The sequence below is a fragment of the Bombus flavifrons genome, chromosome 17, assembly GCF_040668555.2.
Source record: "Bombus flavifrons isolate JBK064 chromosome 17, iyBomFlav1_principal, whole genome shotgun sequence".
Lineage (NCBI taxonomy): Eukaryota > Metazoa > Arthropoda > Insecta > Hymenoptera > Apidae > Bombus > Bombus flavifrons.
The window spans coordinates 3,366,741-3,393,761 of NC_138458.1; the positions used below are offsets into that span (position 1 = coordinate 3,366,741).

The following is a 27,021-nucleotide window of genomic DNA, read 5'->3' on the forward strand; positions in this document are numbered from 1 at the left end:
ACCTGCCTTATCCGAATCAGCAATAATCAACGAGCAAGAATCAATTGAAGTTCGAGGAATTACGGCAACGAGCCTGGTCACCCTAGGGCAGATAATAATACAGGTTGCGGGTCATCAAGTTATTTTTCACGTAGTTGACTCATTGCTGATCGATCAAGATGAAATTTTATGTTCCGAATTTTTCGCAGGATGCAAGGCTCGTTTGGACTACGAGCGAAAACATATCAAGTGGGGAAATATTTATATCCCCTTCGATACAAGAGAACAGATAATCGTGCCGAAACGAAGTTTGGAACCATGTTCGATTAACATTTCAAATCCGGAGATAAAAGAGGGATTTATTCCCAAAATCGAGCCAATCAAGTGAGTCTATTTTGGTAATGTAGTTGCGAAGAACCATAAGGGACGAGAATATACAAGAATAATAAATACCACATCGAAAGGTTACGTATTTATCACACCTACGATGGTAATTAAAGAATTTGTGGACCTCGCCTCGCCGCCTAGCATGACTTGCAAAGCAATTTCAAAATCAAAAGAAAATAGGTTCGACAAAATAATCGAATTATTACGACTTGAACACTTGAACAAGGAGGAGAGAAAAAACGTCGAAGAATTAATTCGGAGGAATCAAGATAGATTTCATATCCCAGGAGATACGTTGGAAGGAACCGAAATTCTAGAGCATCGAATAATCACAACGGACGATATGCCGATCAATATTAAACAGTACCGTTACCCACCTGTACATCAAGAAGAGATAAATCGTCAAGTTCAAGAATTATTGGATACTGATGTCGTAGAACCATCGATATCTCCATACAATTCTCCGTTATGGATTGTACCGAAAAAACCAGACTCGCAAGGAACCAAACGTTGGAGATTAGTTATTGATTACAGAAAGCTTAATGATAAAACGATCGGCGATGTTTATCCGCTCCCCAACATTACAGAGATATTGGATCAATTAGGGAATGCAAAATATTTTTCCACGTTCGATTTGGCATCAGGCTTCGACCAGATCCGAATAACACAGGAGGATGCCCACAAGACTGCATTCTCAACACCATACGGACACTTTCAATTCAAAAGAATGGCCCTTGGATTTAAAAATGCTCCAGCAACATTTCAACGCTTGATGAACTCAGTGTTATCAGGATTGCAAGGAGTAGAACTATTCGTCTATCTGGATGACATAGTGATTTATTCAAGATCTCCTCACGAACACGAAATTAAATTTAACGAGTTAATGGAAATACTAAAGGAAGCCAAATTGCGATTGCAACCCGATAAATGCGAGTTCCTACGACACGAAGTTATTTGGGACACATAATCAGTGAAGATGGTGTAAAGCCCGATACACAGAAGATCGAAGCTGTATCGAAATTTCCACGACCAAGGAAAGTGAAAAATATCAAACAGTTTTTGGAATTAGCGGGATACTACAGAAGATTTATACCTAATTTCTCCAAAATTGCAAAACCATTAACACAACTATTGAACAAAGACATTCCCTTTAAATGGTCGGAGAATCAAGAAAATGCATTCAACAATTTAAAAACAGCGCTAATGACAAAACCTATTCTGCAATATCCGGATTTTTCCAAACCCTTAAACCTTACGACAGACGCCTCAGGTTATGCAACAAGCGGCGTAAACAGGATAATCAAGACGACGAAATTTCAGCAGAAGATAAGCAGCACCGGCGTTTCCTCAGGTAGCATCAAAAGGGAGTATGAGAAATTAAGACACAGCGTAAACAAGACAACCAAGAAAACGAAACCTCAGCTTAAGCTAGCAATTACGATATTCACATTTTGTCACAAGTTAGTTACCAATTATTTGTCAATTGAAGCGTTTACACCTCCACTATGTCAGTCTGTCTCAACTGAAATCTATAAGTATTAACTACAGTTTGTCTTAGTTATCAGTTAGAATCAAGTTAGTAGAAATTTATAAGTATTAACAAGAGTTACCATCTTTCGATAGAAGTGTTTACACCGTCACTCTGCCAGTTATCTCTCGAATAATTGTTTCAAACGAAATTTATAAGTGTTAACTACGAAGATTGCCCAAGCGAAATAAGTGCCAAAGTTCGATTAACCGTCGAATTGTATAATAGAACACGATTGACTCCGCATACATAAGTTTGTATATTCTCTTCTCTGATAACTTCGCAGTTGTACGATATTTGAAATCGGAATAAAAGTATCCGTCGGCAGTTACAATCAACGAACAAGAATATCAAGCACACGATTAACGCGAATTTTGCCCAAGACATTTTGGATTCACAACGACCGTTCTCTGCATTAACTAGTGATCTGACGCAGCCGAAACGTTGCGCTGATTACGGTGTTTTCAATCATAGAAAATACCTATGGACTTCGTGTTCCTCTTCCCACTGTTAGCACATATTGCGCATCTTTGGGCGAGAGGGGCGAAGATCTGCTTCGCGCGGCCTCCTCGGGGGCGATGGCTTCCCCTAGCGACAAATTAATTGGTTAGGGAAATTTGCATGGTTGGCTCGATCAAGAGGATGCACGGAGTGCACTGTTAGTAATTCGCGAGAGACCCCGGGGATACTTCTGTCAAACGTCAGGATGACCACCGTGGAGTTTTAGTCGGTAAGAGACCGACACTGCTCTGCTTCTGCCGCAGAGATGGAGTGTCCATGAGGATTTATCCACGTACAAAAAAAAAAAAAGAAAAAAAGAAAACAAGCGGAGTGCACTGAGTGCGTCGTCGTCCAATGACATACCGACATAAAAATCATGCCGAATTCTCCAGCATGTGTTTTAGACAGAGCAAATTTATTCATTGGAAATTACTCTTTTAATGAGTATCTGGTGAGAGAATCGAATAGGTATCATTATCAATTCGTAAATAAATACAAGATTACATCAAAAACAAAGAAGTGAACAGAAATGATGAAATTTTTAGGCCCAGCAGTTCTTATGAGACAAGTAAAAATGAATGCTCTCCACGACTACTGATCAACTGATTCAAGTATGGAAATTCCATTCCTCTCGCAAGTAATAAGCAGAAACAGATCTTTAGAAATAACGCAGAGCTGGCATTTTTGCAACAATGAGGACATTCCTCTTAATTCGAATAAGCTTGTAAAAGTTCAGTCTGTCATTGGTTATTTCAGAAAAAAGTTTAACGAAGTATTTAAACCATGTCAACAATTGTATTTGGATGAGTGTATGATTCTTTAGAGGAGCAGACTTTCGATTAAAACATATAATCCTACAAAAATTACAAAATATTGAATACTTGTAAGAGTGCTATGTGAAACTCTTACAGGAAGCTCTTACGTATGCAACTTTTACGTGGATACTGCAGAAATAAGAAAATTAGAAGACACTGTTTTAAAGTTACTGAACCTCATAAGAACATATGGCAACATATTTATCACGATAACTACTATAACGATGTCGATATGGATAAAACACTTCTGAAAAACAAATTGTGAGTCTGTGAAACAATTCAAAAATAGAAAGGTCTAACTCAATCACTTCAAACAATAAAACTTTCAAGATGTTAACATGCATTTTATAGAAACCACTATATTTTGTTAGAAGTATGAAATATGTTACGTCCGGTGATTCTCTACGGTCGAGGCATCCATCAACTGTGCATATATAATTAAGCGGGTCGCAATAATCCTAAGGAACGGTCATAAAACGAGGCTTCTCGATTTACCGCTAAAGCCGTTAAGTGGCCTAAAACACCTTCAAATCGAGACATTCCTTATGGTTATTGTTCCATCAGGTAGAAATTGGGGAGTACTTGCTTCGGCACTACATATACTAAAATTGGAACGATACAGAGAAGATCAGCATGGTCTCTGTGCAAGGATGACACGCAAAATCGTGAAGCGTTCCACATTTTTGGGGAGCACGAGACGGGTATGGGTTCTCAGGGCGTAGAACCACGCCCTGGGAAAGTGGCTCGTCGGTGCCTTTGGCACTCGTTAGTTTGCAGATAGGGAAGGGATACCTCAGTACCCGTGCAGCCGCGGGTTGTAAAGCGGGCCCCGCGCGTGGTCATCGAGCAACCGTGGCCGTCCGAGGGTGGACCATTAGGCCCCCTCAACATGCTAAACATGTTAACATGCTAAAATTCTACATGTAATTTCTTTAGAGACGGTTGTACATTCAAATCATACAAATATATATTCGTCTATAAAGTGATGAAAATTTCCATAATTAAGAGGTTGGTGTATGCTGCGTTTTATATCGCGCAGAAATAATTAACTCCATTTCTTCCAATGACGTTATTACAGAAATTCATACTAACCACATGGTCACCTGATTTAAGTGCACGAACGAAAGAATCCATCCGTTATTATTTTTTTCCTTCTATATATCTATAAGTATCATTTCTCCACTACTCAACATGTGCATATTCTAACCGTATCATGCGCATCTTCTTTCCGTTTCCGTCTCAAAGTTAGCAACGCAAGTATATCATTTCTAATCTTTCCACTTTTCTTCTTCTTTTCTTTTATCTCAATAATCGTTAAGTACTGCATGATTCTTAGGAACTTCGTGGATACTCTAGAATGTCGCCCATCTAACGCATTGGAGTCAAATTATTTTCCATCACTAAATACATCCTTTCTTCAATACTTCCTACACTGCATACGTACTTTCGTAATTTCTATAGTCTTTCTCTACGGCGAGAGGCGAGTAATATCCAGTGTTTCAGTGTTAGATGTTTCAAATGTTTACATTGTTGCAAAAAACATTGATCGTTTAATAAAACCTGCTATTTTGGCATATCCTTTTTCGTTGATACCGGCGATTGCCCTCTGCTCACCCTTGTGTTATATTTTACAGACCTTTCTAAGGATTATGTTACCATGTTTTAATATCCATTAATGAATTTTTAAATTTTTAAGACGTTACAGTTATTTGTAATATATATGTCGGAGAGGAAAGAACACCGGAGCCTCTGGAATGTTGGATAATCCCGCAACATTTTAACCTGGAGTCTACTATAGCTGTAATTAAACAATTGTAATTATCCAACCTAACTGTAATCGTCCGGGATTAGTAATAATGAGCTTGGGCTCGAGGCGACCGTCGGTCGCCAACGTACCCGCGGTCAAGGGATGAACGCTTTGTCTAACAAAGGTATTTTTTAGCCGCCATTAAAAGAAGTATCCCTGGCAAGACATGACAGTAAACATTCTAACGGTCTCTGTCCCGTGGTCACACACAGCTCCTATTCTTCGAGTAAGATGTTTGCCGGATGTCAATGTGCCCATTAGCAACCTTCTCTCGAGGGCAATTAGCATCTTTTCTAATCACCGGTATGGAAATTGACCAATTAACAGCAATGCCAATTTCCCTTACCCTCTGTACGAAGACTATCCTCGGCGCATCCGATGATCTCGGGCACTTAGACACGCCCCGAGATAGTTTTCCTCTGTGGCATCACCGGGACGAAGGAGGCATTCTTTCACGCGATCTCGTCAACTGAAGGGAGTAACGTTCTTACGAATTATTGTGCAGACTTAGACTTCGCGAGCACGTTCATCCATCATCCCTCTGACCGCGGTTTCGTTGTCGTACCCGAGACCATTGTTGCTAGTATCGCGGGTGCCTAATCATCATAGTCGATTGTCAAATTTGTATCATCTGTTTCTGCGCTAATAAACCGTGTCTTTATTGTATCGCGACGATGGCTAATTCCAATGAAGACTCAACCAACACTCACAATCCTGACCTCAACGTCACCCCGACATATATATAGTCATACTTTGATTGACTAATTGATTTACTTGCAAAATTTAGTGACAAGTAAAACAATAAAATATTGTGTAGAGCTATACGCTATCATTTTGCTTTCAAAACACCTTAATAGTAATCAATAAAAAATATAACAAGATTCTATTTAGATTTCCTTCTGTAACTTTCATATCTTTTCTGCACGTATATAATTTATAAAATATAACATTTAAAAAATATAAACTCGTTAAACATTAAATATTGAGGATGTTCTCATTTCTCCTTGTACCGTACATCAAACGTAGTGTCAAATTATACTACAATCAATAAAAATATAGCAGCAGAAATGGAAAATGTAAATAACCCATGGGAGAAAGCAGGGTATCTCTTGTGAAGACACCACAACTCCCATGATCTATTGTCACAATCATAATTAACTAGAAGTGGTTAGAATAAAATAATTACGTAACTGTAACGCTGACCGTATGTCATGCCAACAATGGGAGCCGAGGCAGTAAAACTCGATAGCGACACATATACCCGTACGGCAACACGTGCTTGCGTAGCGATTACAAAAAACCGACGGCCAGTAGATGAAAGGAGGCCACATGCAGTCGATGAAATCAAATATTAAAAACAGGGCCTAGGCTAATTAAGATTCCCTTAACATGTTCGCTACCAGCGTCACACTGTTATGACGCGTCGATTTTCATTCAGAGGTAAGAATCATAGATATGCGAAGGCAGTCAATTTTTGTTATCTTTGCATAAACAAATGAATTCTGCCGTGAACTTGGCAAATATGGTTGAAAACGCTCAAATCTATAACCAGCGCGTGTGATCTGGGATTATAATATATCGTTAAAAAAATTTATTACGACTAAGTATTAGCTCGTCTCCCCGTGAGTTCTCTAATACTACCCAGTTTTGCAACTGCAAAAATACATAACAGATATGTAAGTAGCCTAGAATATATATTATTATAATATAATACATAACCGTCATAAATTAGTAAGTAAATTTTCATATCCAGGAGAACCCTGATGAAAAACAAACGAATATTATATGATAATTTGAGTGATCAAAGCAGGAAATATGATGGAGGCATCACAGGTTCATTTGAAATTAGTATTGGGTTACTTGGAAAATTCGTTCCGATGTGCATTTCGATTCGATATATATTTGTTGAATTATATAAGTGCCATTTCGTTCCACAACCTTTCTTCATCTTCCACGCAACTTAAATATTCCATCCGTCCAGGACTTCTAGCTTTTCCGGCGAAAAACTTTTCAATATGAAATAAAAAAAGTAATGGTTCCCTTGATGAAGATTGTGATAACTCTCATAATAGTTATTTGGAGAGAAGCAAACATTGATCCGTTTTACGCAATTTTATCGGAAAGGAAGGACTAAAAGTAAATCTTCCAAGAAATGCTGCGGTACTAAATGCATTTTGTTTAATATTTGTAGCAAAACAATGCCTCAACATCGGTTTGAGATTCGGACAATGGATTCGATTTCGGGATACGTCTACATCACTGAAGCACGACTCAGAAAAATTGACGGATAGCAACCGCTGGACATTAACGAGTTCAGCAGCACGCGCCATTGAATCGGGTCCCTGAGCTCGAACTGCTGACACAATAAGGTAGTTGTACCATTTCAAGTGCACGTGACATCCATTGACAGCCCCGCGATCTTTCTATTCTGAAGTGTAACACCCTATGGTGTGGTTCCGACTTCTCTGGTTTTCAGAATCGACTCGTGAATGGCCGCCTCCGATCCCGCCACGATCCAAATATTAGAGAAGAGAATATACGTCCGTTTACAACCGTATAGTCTCCCGGTACCCATTTTACCCTAAAATGCTTCGGGTAACGGAATATTGTTAGCGCTTCATTATGAACACGCATATAAAGGATTTCGCGAGGTCGATCAAAGGGCATGGATGTCGTCCTTCTTCCTCCGCGACCGAGATCAAGCAAGCCGAAAAAAAACAATAACTAGACACGCGTAGCAAATAAATTTCCGTCAAGACATTCAACGGGTTATGAAACGCAAACCATTTAAATTATAAACAAGCGCAGTATGAACCCATTTACTGACGGAGATGGAATTAATACTTAGTTTAAATTTTTAATGTTTTGTGAAAACTCGTAGGAATTTAGTAATCTTCAACTATGTGATATGTTTCGAAACAACAAGGTACATGTAACGCAACTCGACATTTTTTACACTCCCAAGTTGTTTCACTACGTTTCTTATATTTGTACATACTTTACAAGCTCTTGTTGGATTTTTTCCAATGGCGTGGAATCTACATGTTTCATATTATCAATTTTGGATTTTTTCTTTATATTTAATTACCAATTATTATTGAAGGAATGTGCAAATTAAGTTAAGTAAATTAAAAAGCTTAGAAAGCTACTTGAAATAGATCAAAAACTGGATATTTTTAATTTATTTTTTAACCCCTAAGAATGGTATCAAATCTCATTGGACCCGGACTCACAGTAACCGGAAGGGTACTGTGTTTTGGTAAATAGTTAGTGGTCAACCAGTCGCGAATATTGCACCGTTTGTATTGATCGTTCCCTTCGAGAGTGCGCCGCAGTCAAAAGGTTAATCCACGATAAAGCTGCTTAAGGAAGGCAAAAAGAACAGTATCATTTCATTGTGTGATAAAGGTTCGTCATTGCGGTAAATTGCAGAGAAATCAAAAGTTACGAGAATAAAAAAGACCTATTGGTAGTGCATCAATTTCTTCAAGAAATGGTAGACCATGACTTATTTCAGATAGAACGCCACGTGAAATTACACATCGTACTTTTTCTGAGAGTGACAAGACGCTAAAGACCGCTATTCAAGAAGCTAGAGTAAGTGCTAGTAAATGAACCATTCGTCGCTCTTTAAAAAAAATTGGTATAAAAGCGAAACAAGAGAAGCGTAAACCAGCTCTTTCAGATAAAAATATGAAATTACAAAAAACATTTGTCGATCGGTACAAAGAATAGACGACAGAAGATTGATAAAAAGTTATATGGTCTGACGGAACAAAAATCTTTGAAAATATTTGAGTCTGGCGGGAAGTCCTGGTATTGGTCCGAAAATAATGATCGAACAAATGGTATAAAACAAATTATGAAGTTTGGGGGTGGTTCAATTATGTGTTGGGGCTACTTTACTCGCAAGAGTGTGGGCCTCTTAATTCGAATCGGGGAGCATTATTTAAACATTTTATAAAATAATTCACCTTCTGTTGTTAATTCTATTGGATCTGATGAACGAAGTAATATTTGAACAAGACGAGGACTCCAAGCAGACTGCACAGGTAGTAAAAACTTGGTTAGAAAATCAAAAATTTTCTGAAATGAAGTGGCCGCCACAAAGTATGATAATCCATGTTTACGAGTTCATGAGTTGTGGAAGAGAACACGACTGGAATGTTATAATATCGAACCAGAATGTTACGTCGCGCAAGGCATATGCACGCCATCCGGCGCTGCTTGACCGCCGACCGTCTCCGCGCGATAGGCCGAAAATACACAGAAATTATTAAAAATTTAATAAACAACACACGACGTAGACTCGAAGGCAATATGAAAAAATAACGGAAAATGGACAAAATGTTAATTTTGAAACCTTAGTACGACTAGCATAATTAAAGTACAAAATTCTGAACATTGTTCCACGTCCCTATCTTTGTAAAGTATTATGTATGTCGTTAATATTAATGAAAATAAGCTGTTACGGCTTGTTCATCAGATTCACCTTATAATTACTATTATCTAATCCTTACCGATGAATTCAAAAATCAGTCGTATTATCACCTCGTATATGTGGAGAGGATTAGTATAACGGATGTTTGATCCAGAGATTTATTAAAACTTCTTGCGTGTTGTTGAAACCAACGAATATATTTAAAATGATAAATAAGTTAACAGGTTATATTCGCTAAGTCACTTGTACAGTTTATAAATCACGAAATAAGATTGTTAATTGATATTTAATAGATCCTCACTAGATACGCGTCGATAACTCGGTAGATAACTCGGTAGATAACTCGGTAGATAACTCGTCGATACTGTGTCGATATTGTCTCGCACGCGATCACGTCTGTTTATTTATACTGGTCGGAGGAGAGTCGGAAAATTAAAACTCGTCTTTCTTCGACGGTTGCATGTAGCGGCGACATTGTTTTGCCCGGAGTTTATTTGTCGTTATGTTTCATGCGTCAAGGCTGTGTCAATGCCCCGATTCGCGTAGTCCTTTGACTCATGTGCCGCTACACATATAAAACTATGTGGAGTGTGTTTTGTGTTAATATAAATGAAAAATGAATGTTGATATAAACATACAATTCATTATTGTTTTTTATAGTCTATTATATATAATTTAATTCGAATTATATTATTACGGTAATGGTTGTTTAGAAAAATAAAAACGTGTACGCTTACAAAGTATAATATTATTCCAATTTTGTCTTCATTTACCTAAGACTGGACGATAACCGACATGTATCGGTAAACGGTAACTGGCACTTCTGGACACAGAATAGAAGAAGCGCGATCGCGCCACTTGGCACTCAAACGTTTATACCTCACTTCCGTATTATTGTGAACTTGGCTGGCTATCTCGTGCAAAAGTGATTCAAAGGGAGCTCGAAATCAAAGAAGAGATATCCAACCTTTCTCGAAGAAAATCGTTATTAAGATGCACATTTCTGGACAAACGATAATTTCATTGTTAAACTTGCCTACTTGGTTGAAATTTTTGGAAAATTGAGCGGTTTGAATAAATCAATGCAGGATTCACAAATGCATCCACTTGTTCAAAAAGATAGGGTGGTAAGAGCTTTGATTAAAATGTTGAAGTTATGGAAATCAAGTTTATCGAATGCGATGGACAATTTGCACACTATACGACAATATTTTAAAAGAAGAGTCCAGTTTTGTTCATAAAAAAACGGGTCATATTGAAAACTTACTGTAATTTATTGTATTTTCTGCGAACACTCGCGGTCAGGACAATCGCGGTGTGTGAACTATGTATGAATATCAGCAATACGTGTTTTGATTTATGAAATATAGAAGCAAAAGATTGAAAGCGACATTAATCGTCTGTATTCGGAAATGATTTCTCTTGCAAAACGTTGAAGAGCCATTTACGTCTCTGAATATCATAGTCCTCTACGACTTGTACGAGATAAGCTGCCGGCCATATGTCGTTTACTTTGAGAATCACTGTGCGTCCCACAGCTCGACCGATAGTTGATAGACAAATCTTAAATTGTAATCTTCAAACATAGAAGAAATTGTTCAATACCTTAAAAATGAAAATCTCGAGAGCTAGTGATAATACTGTGCGTCACTCAGTTTTTTCACACAGTCGTGCTCAGCATTTAAGTCATCAAAATTAATAACACATGCTCGTATACGCCTTTACCCTGTCGCTTTCGGTATTTCGAGTGAGAAAATTTGTGCAGCCTAAAAGTTAAGATAATTTCTGTTCTTCTGAATTTTTTGAAGTCTATTTTTGCAACTGTACATGTGTGACAATAAACAAAAGTTTCGATCACTTCTAGTTTCGTCTTTGTATCATGCCCTTTTCATGTCGTACTCTCCTTTCTAACTCTAGCTTAATGCGCCAACGATATGTTTTGAATATCAGTGTTCCTTCGAGACGGGTCTCCGGTGTGAGCGTACAATACAATCGAGTCTTCTAGATCTCTGCGACACGACAATCGAGTACGCATGACTGACATTATCGCAAAACAAGGCGTCGTCTTGTTACATCGCATTTCGCGCATGTACGAGAATTTTAAAAATCCGGTTTCCGCCAAGATCATTCTAGGTACGGTGCGTGCCAAGCTGGAAGCTCTAGAATCGAGATTCTCTGAGCAATAGCGTATGATCCTTCCTAGTCATCTCCGTCCAAGAAAGTAACGAAGTATAATTATTTCGTGAAAGACCATTTTTCGATAGCCGATGAAGTCTAACTGGAGAAAAAGGGTCCGTATCGTTCCTTATCAGTACACAATCTTCAGTATTCGGAGATCGTTCACTTGGCGAGAGTTACGTAGATACGGGGAGTACTTGCTCCAGAGTAACTAGACCCACTGAAAACACGTCAGACAAGAAAGCGAAGAAAGGGGAGAAAAGGATAGGCCTTCGAACGGATTATACGTTGGAGGAGGTACTGATTATCCCGATAACTAGAAAGGGCAATGTGATGGAGGTGGACCCGCTCAGGCCGGGTCGGAGACTGGCACAGAGTCTAGTTGGAAAAATTAAAATGGGACACGAGAACGAAATGGACGTTGACTCACCGGCTGGGCTAACGAACCAGACTTACCTTACTTTACTCTATCCACAGAAAGAAATACGAAATACTTAACGACAAAGGTATCAACGAAAAGTTATCGTGTTAGAAAACTGAGGGACGATAGTGGGAAATCGGAAGAGTATGCGGAGGAAATATCCTCCTTCTCGGAAGAAGAAGATATTAAGGCAATAAGCCCAATGGATAATTAAGGGCTTGGTTAAAATTTTGGACGCTGTTATGTTAAATACAGCAAAGATTATGAAGAAAATAGAAATCTCAGTCAACATATTCGCTATTATCGGTGATTCCCAATATTTCCATAAGAAAAAATGACCATGTTTTAGATATGTTATTTTTTTTCAGCGACAAGATGTGGCTCCATCTAGATAGGCATATCAATCCGTAGAATAGCCGAACATACAACACTACCAATCTTGAAGAAATTTGGGAGCAGTAACAAGATAATAACAGGATAGCCACGTCTAATAGGCATCCAATGATAACCCCTCCAGAGGGACCCAACCTTACTATATAAACCTTCCCATATCAGCACATACAGCGTGGACAACGATGATGGAAGAATTTTTTAGCGACAGAAACATTTCAAAATGGTACTCTGGCCTATACGATTGATACACCGATTTAACATCTCCGAATTTCTTTCTCTGTGGGATGTTGGAGACTGATGTGTACAAATCGAAACCGCTGAGGAGAATATCGAAAGGCGAGTGTCACAAATAAGTGAAGAGATATTATTAAGCGTCTCTAGAAACATGTTACGAAGAAATAATAAATGTACTGAATATCAAGGCGGGCATATTTAACAATATTTGTAATTATTTTTATGCATATTAATTGCAAGTAATCGATCCATATCAGGACCACCAAATTACGCAATTAACCATTATCGAGATCGCCAAACTGTATAACGACGAAATTTTCGGCTCTCTCGTTAAGTACCGAAAGAACTGAGTTACAGTTAAAATTACATTAGAGAAATTAATACAACGTTCAAACGACAATTGATAGTCCCGACGAAATAAACGTCGCTCAGAGAGTCAAAAATTTGTCTCTTCAAATTTTAAGCGGATACGAGTTATCCCCACTATTTCGCGGAACTGATCACTACAAGCAATTTCCGGTGTTTTCTTTGTCTGCTCCAGCGATAACGCAATTACTCATAAATTGCCAAAATAAGAAAAACGAAGTTTTCATATTTTTTATTTCATTGTTATAAAACGATTTAATTGGATTTTTGAGAATCTTACGATCAAAATGATATTGGACTATAGCTAAACTCTCGAAATGCGCAACGTTTTGTCAACTGCACAGAAGACGATGCCTAAGTCCGACACAGCTCTTTGAAGTTACAATGAATGTTGATACTAAATCCGTCGTTTAGAGATACCTTTGGCTTCTTATGACACTAAGCTAAACAACTTCCGTTATTTGCTGACTAGTCCAAATAGATCCAGACACTGGTTAAATTCTATTTCTTTTGACTTTATTTGTCTAGATATAAAATCTGTAAGGTATCTCGTTGTATCTCAATTGCTTCTCTTGTTTCTTATTCTTACATTCACCGTATTCACAAAACAACGATCCAAAGACAAGTAATAGCGGTCAGTTTGTGAAAAGTGCTCATTAACAAATCTTAAATTACAACGAAACAAAATTGTTCAATACCTTAAAATTGAAAATTACCGAACTAAGTAAGAAAAAGGTCAAGAAAGTAGAAAATTACTTTCCAACACGGAAGCTAAAAATCTACACCCATAAATGTGAAACAATCTCTTTCAGTCCATATATTTCAAAAACTTCAAAAGCAAAGTACGACGTGAGAATAAATTCAAAGATATTCTTCCATACAACAGAAAATATCAACGGAAAAATCTCCGATGCAAACAAAGTTAGATGCTTCGGAGTCCATCTAAACTTCAGGCTAAATCACAACGACAACATAAAGACACAGTTATAGAAAGCAGATAAATTCTTCTTATACCTCATAAGACTATCTTACTCGAAAGATTCGCACAGATCAATAAAACTTCACTGCTACAAAACACTAATTAAACCAACCATTCTAATGTATAGTCGTTAAATCTGTTTCAACGTAAGTGTCAACACCACGGAAAAATTAAGAATCACTGAAAGAAAATACATCACAGCATCTTTAGGAATATATAGATTGCCATAATCGAAATTTACCAAATATAGCAAATCATAAACTATACGAAGAGCCCAAATTAATCCACATCGACTCTTCATTTTTAAATTAGTCAGACCACTGGTCAAAGATACACAAAATAATCACAAACTTCATCATCGCCCACGATCTATAGTCAAACCCGTTATACCATAAACACGATCAAAAAACAGGTTATTTCCCCCCGGAATCCTTCACCTGCTTAGATAGCGTAAAATTAATCCAAAACAATAATAACTTAGCATTAATCTATTAATACAGCAGAAATGCAATAATAAAAAAATACTGTACGATAGCGACATAGACCATAAGGAGAGCAATATAAAATTTATGTATAAATTGTCAAGCGTAGATTTAAGTGAGACACTCAAAGACAATAAAGATAAATATTGGTGGCTAACCACCGTAGAGAATTAAATTATAGCAATAAGAGAACCGTATGTTTAGTTAGTAAATGAACCAAAGATTGGAAGCAAAGACCACAAAAGAACAATGCAAATGTCACATAAACTTGAGGGTTGGATGATAAAATAAAATAGCTGAGTCGTAACACAACTATTAATTTTGTTTTCATTAACTTTTATTATGAATTCAGCAATCACAATGGAACACACACTGAATTAACACACATAAATCACAATTCACTCCAATCACGTTATGTAAAACCTAGTTACACTGATACGGTACGTACTATTATAAGGGTAGAGACCGGTAAAGATATGTTGACTATTCTAAGGATACGAAATAAGTGAAGTTTTACTGACGATACTGTGTCTGAGGAAAGCTAGGGATGGGTGTGTCTAAGGACACGGGACTATGGGACTTGATGATAATTTTGGTTAAGGAAGTGAGAGTAGTAGACATCGTCTCCGATTGGATAATAAGACGGTTGGTGGACCAGGAAGGGTTTTAGCCGCCCTCGTGAGAAAGTTGCTAACGGAACATACCAAACGTGAGGAAAACCTACTTTCCGTGTTAACCAGTAGTAAACAATAAACGTAAAAGGAAATCTAAGACAAGAGATACTCGCTTGGTCCGAAGGACCTTAACTATGAAAATTCCAAGACCCCTGGTGGGTACTTAAGACTACTGAGGGTACGCGCCAAGGACGTGCAGACATCTGGATGCTATCCTGTCTGCGGTGTGTGGCCTGGTCTCTGATGTGAATTGACGTTACAAGCGCATAGTTGTCACCAAGAGCGAGTTCTGGAAACGTCGATTTCGGCCCGTTATGTCATACACATAAAGAAGGTTGTATACGTGATCATAGGCGCGAACGGTGGCGTGACCCGAGCGTAGTGGGTTTCGTCTCCCAGAGAAGACAAAGAAATGATCGAAGGGCGATCAGTCCCTTCTGAAGAGTCAAACGTTATTCATTAAGAGATATCGTAAAGTTGGGTCCACTTTCTGTAACATATTTCCTGTATTCATTGTTAAACAATTTGTGGTGCGTTCATCATATTATTGTTAAGTATTGTCAAATATACCATTTTATCTTAACCTGTTAATACAGTGTTAAATTCATTGAACCGCCCCTGTTATCTTACTCGAAACAGGGGAACGACTACTTCGCGGCGTCGATTAGCAGAATCGTAGCGAGAATTTACGCCTCTCGCTGACGCGTTATCCTCGCGACCGCGTCTCTCCGCGAACGGTCGTAACAGATCACTTATATTGCGTTATTCACATACATACACATGAAATAAAACCTCATATCCTATTTATATCTAACTTAAATAGAAACCTACCTACTACTTATTATGTGAAATAATATTTTGTCCAGCATGAATGTCATATCTAGTTTCTATCTCGTTGATTGTATCATATATTTTAACGCCGTGTTATGACCGTTCGCGGAGAGACGCGGTCGCTAGGAAAACGCGTCAGCGAGAGGCGTAAATTCTCGCTACGATTCTATTAATCGACGCCGCGAAATAGTCGTTCCTCTGTTTCGATTAGGATAACAGAGGTGGTTCAATGAATGTAACACTGTATTAACAGGTTAACATAAAATAATATATTTAACAGTAATATAATGAACAAGCCACAAATTGTTTTACAATGAATAAGGTAATATACTATAGAAAGTTGATTCGACTGTACAATATCTTTCAATGAATTCGTTAGACTTTATGATTTTTATTTTGCTCGTCAGATCTCTGGATATGTATCGTTCGACTTGTCAGAAGGGACTAATCGCCTTTCGATCATTCCTTTGTCTTGTTTGGAAGATGACAACCACTATGCTCGGGTCACGCCACTGATCACGTCATGATCACGCATGCTGCCTTCTTGTGTGAAAAACGTAGCGGACAAAAATCGACGTTTCTAGAGCTCGCTGCTTGGCGACAACTATGCGCTTGTCACGTAAAATGGGTACTTGGAATATAGTAAGGAGTTTGAGTCGTAACCCAACTACTAGTTTTCCTTCATAAAGCTTTATTATAAATCTTAACACTTACAGAGATGACACTGAACCGGAGAAAATAGGTAGTATGAGTACAGCCACTAGAACAAGAACAAGAACAAGAACTGGGACTAGGACTGCCCGAGATGGGTGAAGTCTCGGTTTATATATATTTTGGTTTTAGGATGTTGAGGGGCTAGGTGTGGGTTGTGATGTGGAGAAGTGTTCGAAGGTCGGGGCTCGATGTCTGATCTATGATGTAGACTAAGGTGTGTCATAGCTTCTGTGTAGTCGATGAAGTGTTCGAAGGTCAGGGGTCAAACCCTTTATTTGTGATGTGGATTAAGCTGCGTCACAGCCTTGGTGTAGGCTATGACGATAAGGTGGTGATGTGCCTAAGACTCGAGGTCGATATCCTATGGTTGAGATGAGATTGGTGTTACACGCTCGTCGATACATTGTGTATGATCCGCCGGGCAGATAAGACGATCTGCCTGCGACACTGTAGGACCGCGGGCGACGGTTAAGAATACGGCCTATGGAAAGCCTCGTGGCGTAACACGCCGACTGATCAAAGAACAACAAGGTTTGTGAGCAAACAACTTGAGAACCAAAGACAGCCTTTAAGACTAATGAAGGATTCTTAGAAAAGTTTTACTTTAGAACTATTTTATTTTAAAATATATTTATTTTCTATCATCATTATTTATTTCTCAGTAGATTTTTCAGTGGTAAATTATTATTATCAACGAACAAATATCTCGTAACTTTTGTTTGGCGGAGGATGATAAAGGTTTCTGTCATTATAATATTGTCATTGCAGTGGAAAAATGTTCATAGTCAGTGAGAAGATGAATTGCTCACAGCTCAGAAATCATGTGCGTATAAATACATGCATTCTGATTAAAATTGTATAAAAAAATCAAGCAATGTCATAAATGGATTTATTTAGAACAGAAACGAGTGAAAAGGCAAAATGAAGAGGATATGAGGACGTTGAATCCCTTCTTAATAAAATTGTATATATATATTCCTTTGGTTTAAACAGAAGAAATAAGGTTCGAATAGTCAGTACACGATACGGTATATTATCCATAGTAAGATCATTATACCGGACATTTTAGTGATCTGGTGTATCCAGTACAACCTGAAATAACCGAAAATAAATGTATTTATATTAGTTCCTATTTTTTTATACGAAGATACTGTCATACGTACCTTGATAACCGTTGTTGGGCTGCTGACTTAAAGTCTTGTTTCAGAATAAATTTCCTAATTCCCATCAGGTAAATTGCAACGTACTTCCCCCAATCCATATCCCGTAAATCTAGTTTGACCATATTGCCGTCGTTCAACATTTTCACTTTTCTCACTAAGTCGGAACAGTTATCCCTTTGGAAAGTCCATTCGTGCATGGCGAAATATCCTGTCACTGTAAACAGCTTATTGCCACTTTGGAGAAGTTTCATCATTCTGAAATATCAGTTTTACTTTTATTATAGATGAAGACAGAGATTTTTCCAGAAACATTGTTCTCGTTGTTTGAGAATCGATAGAATACTCACATTGGTTTACTACCTCGGAGTCGTAAAAAGATATCTATGACGAACGCAGGCAAAATATGCGGAATTACACTCCGAACCTTGTAAATACATCCATTAGCTATCATTGGACAACCCGGGTACCACAGCGTATCGTTCAGTGGCGTTTCTATGCTACATTTCACAATGGCATCTCTCATCTGACCCCATCTTGCCAATTGAAACAATTACATTTGTATTATTAATTAATTGAATTACGCTTAAAGTAAAGTATATTGTTATCCGAGTATCTCAGCAAATATTCTGCAATCTAAATAAATATTATATTATATCACTATTTTTTTAAATTAATATAATGAGAACAAAAGTGGACTTTTGTATTCTACGTTTGTTTGCTCTTCCATTGTCCACGTTACTTAACTGAACTGAAACCTTTAGAATATTCTAACAATCGAATTACATTAGTAGAAAAAATTCGTAATAAAAATTACTTAAAAGGGCATGCGTTACTCGTGCAGTTGTAAACTTTAACTTCATGATTTCTATGTAACGTGACGTGCCATGCAGTACATATTATCATGTCGACTACGAAATCCACAGGCACTATATCCAATATAGCATCTCTCCTACCTCGTATCGCTGTTGCACATCCTCTGCTGATTAGCAGAAAGATACCTGGTAACATAAAATTGGAATAATTTAGAAACTATTTGTGATTTGCGATTAGCAGAAATGCAGCACTAAATAGATAGCAATGAGATTTCGTAATTGTGGGCAACAACAAATTTGAACTATAATAATGATAATCTAGTGGAAAGCCTTTCATCTAGCCGCTCACAAACTAAGCGATTAACTCCAATCTTGTGAAATGTAAGGGATATTGAATTACTATTGAAAAATATCTATTAAAATACCTGTAAATCCAAAAATATTCTCTACCCAACCAGGACATGGTTCTTCCAGAGAAGCACCAATTATGCTTGGCCGCACTATAGCAACTGGTAGGGGTTTGCTCTTGTTTGCTATAATCTGCTCTGCTAAATTCTTACTGAATGTGTATGTATTTGGATAAGTTTTTAAAATCCCTTTTTCTATTTGGTCCATCGACGTTTTGTCGAATTTGTCACACATATCGATCACTTCTGAAGGTTTCAAGCTCGTGCTGCAAAGTCAATAATAAGTAAACATATTCTTCATGATATAATTATAAATGTAATATTTCTAAACCACGAAACAATGTCCGCGTACAACTTATTCTTACGTATAAACTTTTTCCCCAATCTCATGTAGATTCGCATTACTAAAAGCTGTGCTGACGTGGACGAAGCTAATTGGACGCTTTAGTTCGTTCCAAAGTTCTATGACACGAGCTGTACCTTTCGTATTCACATTAACAGCCACGTGTAATGGCTCGTTGAATCTCACAGTGGCCGCGACGTGAAACACTATATTTACTTTCTCTAACAACATATTTCTATCTTCTCGCGAAAGACCTAAATCTGGCAGACACACGTCACCTTTCACGGAATAAACTTTGCTCAAAACTGAGGGATGCTTTGCTTTGATGTCATCGTAAATCTGAAGACGAAAAATTACCAGCTCAATTCCAGAAAAGAAAGTTAATCAATTTGACTCCTGACAGCCTTAAATATTGAAAGGAACAAGTATATATTTACGAACGGGATCATCAATGAGCTTCTTAAATCGTTGTTCTATCGTTTCGTTAGTTTTTGGACGAATTAGTATGAAAATGGCAGCGATGTGTGGACACATGCGTATCAGTTTTTCCAGGAGAGCTTTTCCAAGGAAACCGGTTGCTCCAGTCACAAAGATCCCATTACCGGCGTAGAATTTCTCGAGAGAATTCGTCTTATTCAAACCTTTAGTACTCCCATTTTCATTTGTTTCTTCATTGACTGTATCCATGTTTCAGAATCTTCACACTTTCTGTCCCAATATTTGCCATAGAGTAACAAATAGTAAGCGGAAGAACTTTTAAGATAATGTACAAAATGTGATTTAGCCGCGAATTTTTTACATATTATTTTCCAAAGAAATTTACAGATAATCTTCAGAAAGAGAAACATAATTTATCAATAATAATTTCGATTTCCAAGAATCAAATAATTGCGTTATGTCAATGGCGCTTCCATTGTAATTTAAAAAATATTTCTCCTACTTGGTAGATTTTAATTTAAAAAAAGCGAAAAGTTGAAAGAACTATTCAAGCAGTAAATACAATTTTTCATGTGGCTGTACATTAATTTGTATTATTACACATTACTCCATAAAAGTGTAATCAATACTTCGAGTTTAACTTTATTCGAGTCAAACTTTTTCTAATTTCCTTTGGCTTTTTCATTTCATATTTTATGTGCATGTATATGAATATTGTAATATGTAGTAATCAGTAATTTGTGTGGAAAATGTGCGTGGTCGTACGAGACAATGATTGCCCACATGTAGTAGCATCTCGAGAATACTTAATGCGTATGTGATTTTGCTATCACCACCCGTGAACACATGCATATGTGAAATCTGTATTAACATATTTTATATGTTCTCTGTTGAAGTGGTCACCACTTATAAGAAAACTCTACATCTAGTCTTTTTAGTTTCTCAAGCACTGAAGCCATCGACAGCGCGTAGACAAAAGACTGCGACGAAGTCAGACCATAAACAGTAGACAGGCGACGTTGGCTTCGAGGTTTTCAGTTATTGGGTAACACAGCTAACGTGCGGATCTGGACCAGCTCAAATTGTATTCTTACTTATAATTACACTTATATTTAAATATATTTTCTGCCTTACAATTTATCCACTAGTTTTCTCTGATTATACATCGAATAATCTCAACATTCTCTTCATTCATTAATTATTTATGGAGGCAAAAAGAGGTAAATTTGCGATATGTCATTATTGATTTCAATGAGTAGACAGGTATAATCTATAATCGATGATTTGTCTAAAATAACGTCGCGTTCGTGTAAAAAATCAAAGCGCAATTTTTTTGTTCTCCATTTTTATTTTATTTTAGCATCAAGATTCTGCAACCAAACACCTTGTATAGGTAGACTCTTCCCCTCCCACAGATGTATTCGAGCATCCATTACCCGATTATCGTAATACCGGAACAATCTATTGTCCGGAAATAATATTTCCTACTAGCGGATGCCTCTTCTGTTTAAAATATGTACTGTATACATATTTTATTAGACTTTATAAGACTTTAGTATGCAACAAATAGTGCTCTAGTTATCGAAACAAAACAAAACAAAAATTCGAAACTCGTGTAAATGCAATAGAATTAACAAAAATACATAGTGTTAGGAAAAGCCACAATCATAGACGTCGAAAGTACTGATACAGTGAACTGGTTTCTCTGTGGAACATCAAATGAAATAGTAACGAAGAGGTGCCTTTTGATGATGAACCGCGCGTGGCATTCGAGAAGTGCACTCAATGACTCACAGTATAAAAAGAATGTAGCTCTTTGCAGTTAATTACGTTGAAAGAATTATGTGACTTGACAGCTAAGAAGATATGGGTTCCATAGATATTGAAGGGAACTGTCAATCATTCTTGATCTGTATTTGAATAAATGAAATTTCATACGAACATGATTGTTCCAATATCTGAACAGTTTTGCTTCCCTGTTAGTTTTGATACCGGAGGCTCTACTGTATTTCAGATTACCTGGTTGAAATTTTATTGCCACAGCAAACTGATGAATGTGATAACGCAAATGAGAACAGCGGTCAATGAAATTAATTAGAACATAACATTTCTACGTGTAATATGTCATATATTATACGTATATTTTTATTATAATTTTCATGTATCCTGTAATTTTATTATGTACGTATGTATGTATACATTGTTATGTATTATATCTGTCATTATATACATATATATCTATATTGCTTTGTATATATGTGTAATATATTTTTATATTATCATGCTTATGTATGTTATTTGTTTTCGGCTTGATCTTTACAATACCGAGCCTTTTATAGCACAAATAATAGTGTTATAAAGATTTAATACGTTGAGTATTGTACACGCACATTTATATATAGTATAAAAGTGAAGAAAATTAATATAACCAACTAACAACAATTTTGTAAAAATACTGAACATAAAGCCCTTTTAACTCACAAATGTCTATGAAATAATGTTTATATTGTTATTCGAAGAGATATTTTGACGCGGCATCTAAATAATTAAAAAGTATAATTATAAAGAATGTGATTAATATAACAAGAGAAATATATTTTATCGCTATGTAGAGTATTTTGCTTAAATTTAATAAAATAATTGCGTAATAACATACTCCCTCTACTGCCATTTCATCGTTTCTTTTAAATGTAATCAATATTATGTATGTACACTTCAGTTCATTTGCGTATATTTCAGTTTATTTATTAAAAACAAGGGATCTTATCAGTTAAAATGTAAAACGCCTGAAATATCTCGCATGGTTAATGTTGTCACCGCGGAGCGCATTTTCAATTTCCATAAACGCGAGAATCGAAGCAAGTCCTAACAATAACTTGTGAAATATCGTCCCCAAACTCAATTTTTGACAAAAATTAACCGATATCTCGCGCAACTATCTCGCAAAGGCGAATGTTCCGATTACCTCTATTGACTGGTTGTAAGTTATTGAAAAATCACTATAATAAGCCAGTTTTACTGTGTATAAAGTAAAATATAAAATAAATACTTGGGAATTCAAAAACTTCATTTAAACTACTGTAGTAATTAATGACCCGATGATATTTTTGATATATATCACATTTATAATAATAAAATTGATAAATGACATTAATGACAGACACAATTCAATTCGAAATAACAAGGAATCGTCTGTTACCTGATAATATTTCCACTGCGTATTGTTTACCAAAGATCGATCAAAAGTGCACTTCACGATAATGAATACCTACACGTCGTCCACAGTACTGTAATGATATTCGATGTGTCGCTCCTCTAGATTCTTATATTATTAATAAGCCCACCCTACTACTGAAACTGGATAATGATATGCATTAAGAAGTCGATTAACTATTTCATCTTCCACATCTTTCGTGTTTATGAAAGTACAAAATATGCTCAGCGGTAACTACATCAACCATGCGAGATATATTTTAGTCGTGTAACATTTTAAATGTTAAGATCCTTTGTATTTAGTAAAATAAATTGAAATATACGCAGATGAAATGAAGTATACTAATGTAACATTGATTACGTATGTACAAAAGATACCATGAAATGATAATGGAGAGATATGTATTACGCAATTATATTATTAAGTTCAAGTAAAATATCGTTCATCGTGATAAAATACATTTTCCTTATTTTACTTATCACTTTCTTCATGAATATACTTGTCAATTATTTAGATGCTGTGTCAAAATATCTCTTCGAACATGACGAAACTGTACGGATAATGGAGCAATCACTTTCCTTTGAAATTTCATTTATTCAAATACACATCAAGATTGATTGATAGTACCTTCCACACTAAATCTACCGACACTTCGTGTACATCTCTTCCTACCTCATCGGGTCAAAATGACCGGTGATTAATGAAATAACAGTTTTTATGATTTACCTTAGATAATGGTTAATTTATAACTGAATGTATATAAAATGATGAACTTTCAGAAAATTTCATCCAAATTTGCTTTTGTTTAATTTCAATTCTAGAATTAAATGAAATTACACTTTTATTTATATTGAGATATATCTTCTTCAACCTCGCTGCACTTTCTACAAATTATCTTATTATCCAATGTACATTTGTCGCATATATATTTCCCGTATCTTGAACACATTTTCGTAATTTCGTAACATTTACAATTTTTTATTTGACAAGTTTTTTGTACTAATGAATCTGAACTTATTGATAGTTTTATTGCGTGGTTTTTCCCCGTAATTCTTCATACAAAAGTAACGTATGCACCAGGTTTATAACTACTTTGTGAATTCTCTATAATTCGGTCATCATACTGTAGATACCATTGCAAATTCATTGACTTCATTCGCTCTTCTTATCAAATCGTATAAACCTCATCATTTCAGCAAAGTCATTCCAGCTCATTGTTTTCGAAAACATGCAGGCCCCCAAATTTCATTCCACAAATATGAGACATCTAAATTCTTTGCCTAATATGCACCGCGGGCATACAGCAGAGCAATAAATGCATCTAGATTTGTTGCATCTAGCTCCCTCTTAGTCCACAATACTCTAAATGCTTCTTCTTCCGTATATTTTATTATATGATTCCTTATACGGTGATCAGTGATATGATAAAATCTCGTCCTTACTTGTCCTTTTATTATATGCCATTTAGCATATCTCTAAAATATTATGTACTGATGTCTTGGCAGGTTTAGGACTTGCATCTATTTCTTTCCAAGCTGTTCCATCGGGCCCAGTTTCGATACGTTGGTTCTCTACATCAGTCTCACTCTCTACTGTTAACGATAGTTTCATTCCTTTTCGCTCTAAACGTGAACGCTTAATTATAACATAGAACATTCATTCGCTTATAAATAGCTTTTCATGTGTTTCCATACTGTTTTCTGTTGCTAAAGTTTCTTGTTCATCGCACATTCAACATTCTTCTATGTCCGTTATTTTTTTAAATAATTTTTTTTTAAAGTCTTGACATTTTTAGGGTAAATATTTATCACAGTATAATACAATGAACGGACTACAAAATTATTGTGAAATTATATATGCTTTACTTTTCCTTTTATAACAACTTTACACAAAACGCTCTGAGATGCTTCCTTTCAGTTTTAGAGAAAACAAGTTTAGAGGTCGGCTTATTGACTAATAAACTGAGATATATTCTGGTCGAAAGGACAATAGCAAGTAAGAATATAGTCTGCGTTGGCGATATTTGTACGAAAATATTGATGAGCATTGGCAGTTTTCCACCAACGGTTACTCGAGGGTGGAATTGGGAAACACCCGCTTTTACCGTGTTTTATCGCAATGAGCAGTACTCCTAGGAAACTTCTTGACTTTTAAAGTGTTTGTAATAATTGACCATAAAAATGCTAAATTTTATGGCAGTTCCTTAGGATTATTATGGACCTGATTTGATATGCTTTGACAGCTGGTGACATGGATTATAGTTCATGATAAGATTACGGGCGTAACAGTTGTTATTATTTGTTATTACCGATTTTGTTTGTCATCTGACGTTGAGATGGCCTTTTCTTTGTACTGATTGCATTTATTTTAAGAGTAACTTAATTATTTTACCTGCTGGTCAAATTGACCGCCCGCGGTAGGCAGGGCAGAATACAATTTTTTCTTAGAAAAGAAAAAAGCAAACTAGAAGTAAATATCGAAAAATATATTGTATGCATGTTTTAGGAAGCATGTAATGTCAGAAATAAATTCTGAAGCGATATGATAGCGTTTAAATATGGTTAAATTTATATAAAAGTTTGAAAACGGTCAATTTGACTAGCACTGGCAAGTTTAGTGTTAAATATCTATGGATTCTATGTCTTCTTGGCTGTTAAGTTACATAATCTTTTTATACTGTCAGTCATTGAGTCCAGTTCTCGAACGCCACGCGCGGTGCATCATGAGAAGGCACCACTTCGTTACTATTTCATTTGCTGTTTTACAGAGAAACCAGTTCATTGCATCAGTACTTACGAAGTCTATGATTGTGGCTTTTCCTAACAGTATGTATATTTGTTGCATTTGCACCAGTTTCGAGTTTTTGTTTTATTTTGCTCCAATAGCTAGAGCACTATTAGTTTCATATTAAAGTCTTATAATCAGAATTCATTGAATCGAATAAAGGAAATAATACATTAAAATACATTGTACATGGCTAATAGAAGGCTAATAAAATATGTGCACAGTAGATATTTGAAATGGAAAATAGTATCATTTACTGCAAAATGTGATGTTCGGATAATAAATCGTTTTTACATTAAAATATTGCGATAATGGGTGCTCGGATTAAGGGACGGCTTTAATGGGGACTCTACTGTATACAGTGTTACGATCTGGTGTTGATTTTCGGTGTTCGTAACCGTTATGTACAATTCTACATGTCGAATCTGGGGTTTCTCGAATTGTATCTAAATAAAAACGGTAGTTGCTGCCACCAGAAATACTCGTTAAGCTGTTTCGATTAATTCGAATTTCGTTCGTTAATTTTGCAAACAAGGCAAACGACTGAATAGAATAGTTTCAAAAACTTGGCGTACCATTTTGAATATACCAATATTACCACATTACTGTTACACATCCTCTGCTGATTAGCAGAAATGTACCTGATAACATTAAATCGGTTTAGACATTATTTGTGGTATTTGATTACCAGAAATGTAGCGCTAAATATATTGGTAAGAATTTCCGTAATTGCGAACAACAACAAATTTGAACTATAATAATGATGATCTAGTGGAGAGTCTCTCATTTATCCTCTCACAAACAAATCGATTAACTCCACTTTTAGGAAACGTAAGGAGTATTGAACAGGTCCTACTGGGAAAGGTCTACGAAAATATTTGTAAATGCAGAAATATTCTGTATCCAACCAAGACATGATTCTTCCAAAGAGGCACCAATTACGTTTGGCCGTACTATCGCAACTGGCAGATCTGCTCTGCTAAATTCTTACTGAATGTGTATGTGTTTGGATAAGTTTTTAAAATCTTTTTTTCTATTTGGTTGATGGACGCTTTCTCGAATTTGTCACACATACCTCCGAAAGTTTCAATTAGGTCGATTCCTGGTGCTTTATTGTCTTTGTTCTCTCG

At 36.3% G+C, this 27,021-nt stretch overlaps 2 protein-coding genes and 1 non-coding gene across 4 annotated transcripts in view; 2 read left to right on the top strand and 1 right to left on the bottom strand.

The window, feature by feature from the left end:
- Positions 1-27,021, top strand: part of LOC138188694 (phospholipase B1, membrane-associated-like) — a 289,810-nt gene that overhangs the window by 139,706 nt on the left and 123,083 nt on the right. The gene's annotated exons all lie outside the window — the stretch shown is intronic.
- LOC138188933 (U6 spliceosomal RNA) lies at positions 3,789-3,895 on the top strand. Its single transcript, XR_011175760.1, has one exon. It is a non-coding gene; the product is annotated as a U6 spliceosomal RNA (small nuclear RNA).
- LOC138188678 (putative fatty acyl-CoA reductase CG5065) overlaps positions 17,704-27,021 on the bottom strand; it is a 124,642-nt gene continuing 115,324 nt past the window's right edge. The window contains exons 2-8 of the mRNA XM_069130661.1: positions 19,897-20,159; positions 19,478-19,794; positions 19,131-19,378; positions 18,708-18,891; positions 18,241-18,426; positions 17,894-18,148; positions 17,704-17,822 (exon numbers count right to left, since the gene is read on the bottom strand). Coding sequence (XP_068986762.1) covers positions 17,744-17,822; positions 17,894-18,148; positions 18,241-18,426; positions 18,708-18,891; positions 19,131-19,378; positions 19,478-19,794; positions 19,897-20,142 — 1,515 coding nt within the window. The 5' untranslated portion in view covers positions 20,143-20,159 and the 3' untranslated portion in view covers positions 17,704-17,743. The remainder of the gene's footprint in view (positions 17,823-17,893; positions 18,149-18,240; positions 18,427-18,707; positions 18,892-19,130; positions 19,379-19,477; positions 19,795-19,896; positions 20,160-27,021) is intronic.